This window comes from Cynocephalus volans, chromosome X, assembly GCF_027409185.1.
Source record: "Cynocephalus volans isolate mCynVol1 chromosome X, mCynVol1.pri, whole genome shotgun sequence".
Classification (NCBI taxonomy): Eukaryota; Metazoa; Chordata; class Mammalia; order Dermoptera; family Cynocephalidae; genus Cynocephalus; species Cynocephalus volans.
This window is the reverse complement of record NC_084478.1, coordinates 171,888,350-171,892,015: the sequence shown is the minus strand read 5'-3', so window position 1 is coordinate 171,892,015 and position 3,666 is coordinate 171,888,350. Positions and strand designations below refer to the sequence as shown.

Below are 3,666 nucleotides of genomic sequence, written 5' to 3'. Positions count from 1 at the left end.
ATGGAATATTATTCAGCCATGAAGAGGAACGAAGAACTGATTCCCACTACCACACGGACGCACCATCAGGAGAACTTTACCCTACGTGAAAGCGGCCACACACAAAAGGCCCCACGCTGGGTTCCATCCGAGGGAGATCTCCACGAGAGAGAGACCTCTATGGACAGAAAGCAGATTAGTGGTTGCCCAGAGCTATCATTGGGAGCGTGTGTGTGGGGATGGGGGACGACAACAACAGGGAGTGACCGCGTAATGGGTACAGGGGTTTCTCGGCGGGGTGGGGAACGTGCTTTGGAAGCAGAGGGTTGATGGCGAACGTCCTTGAGGCCACGGGTGGTACCCGTCCCCCCACCCCTTTACCTTTCCTGCGTGGCTCGGGTGCTACAGGCGGGAGCACTGCGGCACAGGCAGGGCCCAGAGGCGAGGGCGCGCGCGGGTTGCTCGCACCTTCCCCAGACGGCCGTTTGGAGGCCTGCGCCCGCTCCCTCGGGGTCAGCTGCAGGGCAGTGGCGTCACCAGTGTGCGCCGCACGAGCCTGCTGCCAACCGATGAGGGGCCAGCGCGGTCACTAGGACAGGAGTGCGCGCATGTCGAGAGGCGTCCAGTCGGGCCAGACCCCCCATCCGGATCTGTGGCGTCCAAGGCCCCGCGTGCCGAGCAGGAGGAGGAGCCGTTGAGGAACGTTCCGGCCCGAGCCGAGCTGACGCTCTCCGTGAGCCACCTGGAGTGCCGCCTGCGCACGCCCACCTGCAGGAGGCCACTTGGCCCAGCGCCCGAGTTCGTGCGTGCAGGTACTCCTCGGTGACATCGGCGAGTCCCTGCCGGCCACGTTCGTGGAGCTGGCGGGAGACGAGGCCATCACCCCGGAGCAGCTGGAGGACGGGGCCGTGCACGACGACGCCCTGCTCGGCCGCTTCTTCATGGCTACAGCCGTCTCAGGTGGCCCCGGCCTGGGAGTAGCTGCTGACGCCTGCACCCGCCTCGCTTCCAGCCAGCCGGGCCAGCTCTGGTCCCTTTGCGTCGGAGGGTCTGTGGGACACGCGTCGTCGGAGGGACGGGCGAGGTCAGGGACGGTCCAGAGCAGCAGTCTCTCCCGGGGACAGTGCGGGGCTGGCACCGCGTGGGACGGCGGCATAGGAGGCTCCCCCACGGGTCCGTGCAAGTCCCCAGAGCGACGGCGTGTATTGGGGTGAGGCTCCAGGCCACGACTGCAGGGTCGCGGTCGCGGTGGGACGACTGTCCGGAGGGGCCGCGTGCACAGGGGGCCGGAGCCTCGGGTGGGGCGGCGGGGTTCGTGACGGCGACACGGGGGACCGACTGATGGGCGGGAGCCACGTAGCCGCACACGAGCGCGGAACTGGGGTCGCGAGCGCGCTCCCGAGAGCCGCTTCGGCCTCGTTGGGAGCGAGGGGCTGGGAGACGCCTCCTAGCAACCGGAATAGCAACGGTCACCGAGCAACCGGGACGCCCGGCTGGGCCCCGCCTCCGACACCGCCCTTTGCAAGTCGCCGCCTGGCCCCAGGGTGTCGCGCGCGGGGCTGGTGGCAGTCGGCCGGCGACACCGCCTCGTCCTCCAGCGGCGTCAGCGCGTCCGTCCGGAAGCGCTGGGGCGGAGCCACGGCCATGGCGGCGGCGGCGGGCGGCCTGGGCGGCGCGGCGGGCCCCGGGCCCGAGGCCGGCGACTTCCTGGCCCGGTACCGGCTGGTGTCGAACAAGCTGAGGAAGCGCTTCCTGCGGAAGCCGAACGTGGCGGAGGCCGGCGAGCAGTTCGCGCAGCTGGGTCGCGAGCTGCGCGCCCAGGACTGCCTGCCCTACGCGGCCTGGTGCCAGCTGGCGGTGGCGCGCTGCCAGCAGGCGCTGTTCCACGGGCCCGGGGAGGCGCTGGCCCTCGGCGAGGCCGCCCGCCTCTTCCTGCGGCAGGAGCGCGACGCGCGCCAGCGCCTGGCCGGCCCCGCCGCCTACGGGGAGCCGCTGCAGGCCGCCGCCAGCGCCCTGGGCGCCGCCGTGCGCCTGCACCTGGAGCTGGGCCAGCCGGCCGCCGCCGCCGCGCTCTGCCTCGAGCTGGCCGCCGCCCTGCGCGACCTGGGCCAGCCGGCCGCCGCCGCCGGCCACTTCCAGCGCGCCGCTCAGCTCCAGCTGCCGCAGCTGCCCCTGGCCGCGCTGCAGGCCCTCGGCGACGCCGCCTCCTGCCAGCTGCTGGCGCGCGACTACAGCGGCGCCTTGGCGGTCTTCACGCGCATGCAGCGCCTGGCGCGGGAGCACGGCAGCCACCCGGGCCCGCCGCCGCTGCCGGGGCCCCAGCCCGGACCCGGCGCGGCCCCCGGCCTGGCCCTGCCGGCAGCGCCGCCCGCTCCGAGCGCGAGCGCCCACGCGGGCCCTGCGGCGCCCGCCTGTCCCGCTGCGCTGGGCGCCTTCGCGGACGTGCTGGCCCGCTGCGAGGTGTCCCGCGTGCTGCTGCTGCTGCTCCTGCAGCCACCGCCCGCCCGGCTGCTGCCGGAGCACGCCCGGACCCTGGAGACGTACTCCTGGGAGGCCTTCGACGGCCACGGGCAGGACGGCGGCGGGCAGCTCCCAGAGGAGCTCTTCCTGCTGCTCCAGTCCCTGGTGATGGCCACCCACGAGAAGGACACGGAAGCCATCAAGTCGCTGCAGGTGGCGCTGTGGCCGCTGCTGACTGCCGAGCAGAACCACCTCCTCCACCTCGTGCTGCACGAAACCATCTGCCCCTCGGGACAGGGCTTCTGATGAGTCACTTGGGCCAGGAGGCTCTTGCCTGTGCCCAGGTCTCACGGGGTCCGCCTTTGCGGTTGGAGACAGAAGAAGAGACATCAGGGATCCTGGGCCCACGCTTGATGTTCTTCCTGCTGCCACCGCAGGGACTGGTCACCGCAGTGGCGGTCACCTGCGTCCCGTGTGCTTATGCGAGGAAAGGCCACTGCGGCAGCGTGGAGTCGGAGCGGAGCGCGCACGAGGCTGGAAAGTGCCAGGCACCGATGAGAATCCCTGTCAGCTCCTTCCTCTCGACCCGCCTCCCACCCCATCGTTGTCTCGCAGCGACGATTTTCTCAGCTGTGCGATCTCATCGTGACTCTCATTGCTTAGCCCATTTCTGTGTCGTTGTGGTCACCAAGGCGCTCCTTTGCTTCCTCTGTGCCCTGAATATTCACGGAGTCGTTTCGTTCCTGGCCACCTTGTCGCTGCAGCGTCCTAACACTCTTGACTTGTACTGTAGAGTCACCTCGTCGGTAAAATGTGACTCCCTTTTCTACTCCTCAGGAGGCGACAGAAAGCAGAGGCGCACAGTTCCCTTTCAGCTCCGGAGTGTGTTCATGCGTGCGGACTGCACAGTGTCCCTGGCACGCGGGACCTGCCGCCGGGCAGCGAATCTGCAGAGAGCACTGGGGACGCAGCCCGCTCTCACTCAGACCAAGGCCGTGCCAGTGTGTCCAGGGCAACAGGTCCCGTGCCACTGTGCCTGCATTGAAATCCGCAGTTCTGGTCCTAGCCCAAGGGGTATATGTCATCTGCGTCACAACCTCTGTCTGTAATGGGGATCTTGCTGCAACCTTGCCCTAACCCAAGCAGGTAAAACCGGAGCTGGCTCTTCGGTAGTGCGTGTCCTCATTCCCCAGAAGCAGGCTGGCGTTCCCTTTTAAAACACTGGGT

The 3,666-nt window shown here is 69.0% G+C and overlaps 1 protein-coding gene across 1 annotated transcript; it reads left to right on the top strand.

The window, feature by feature from the left end:
* Window positions 1-1,623: 1,623 nt before the first annotated feature.
* LOC134367645 (40-kDa huntingtin-associated protein) lies at window positions 1,624-2,930 on the top strand. Its single transcript, XM_063084387.1, has one exon. The coding sequence runs from the start codon at window positions 1,624-1,626 to the stop codon at window positions 2,743-2,745; it is 1,122 nt and encodes a 373-aa protein (XP_062940457.1). The 3' UTR covers window positions 2,746-2,930.
* Window positions 2,931-3,666: the final 736 nt, after the last annotated feature.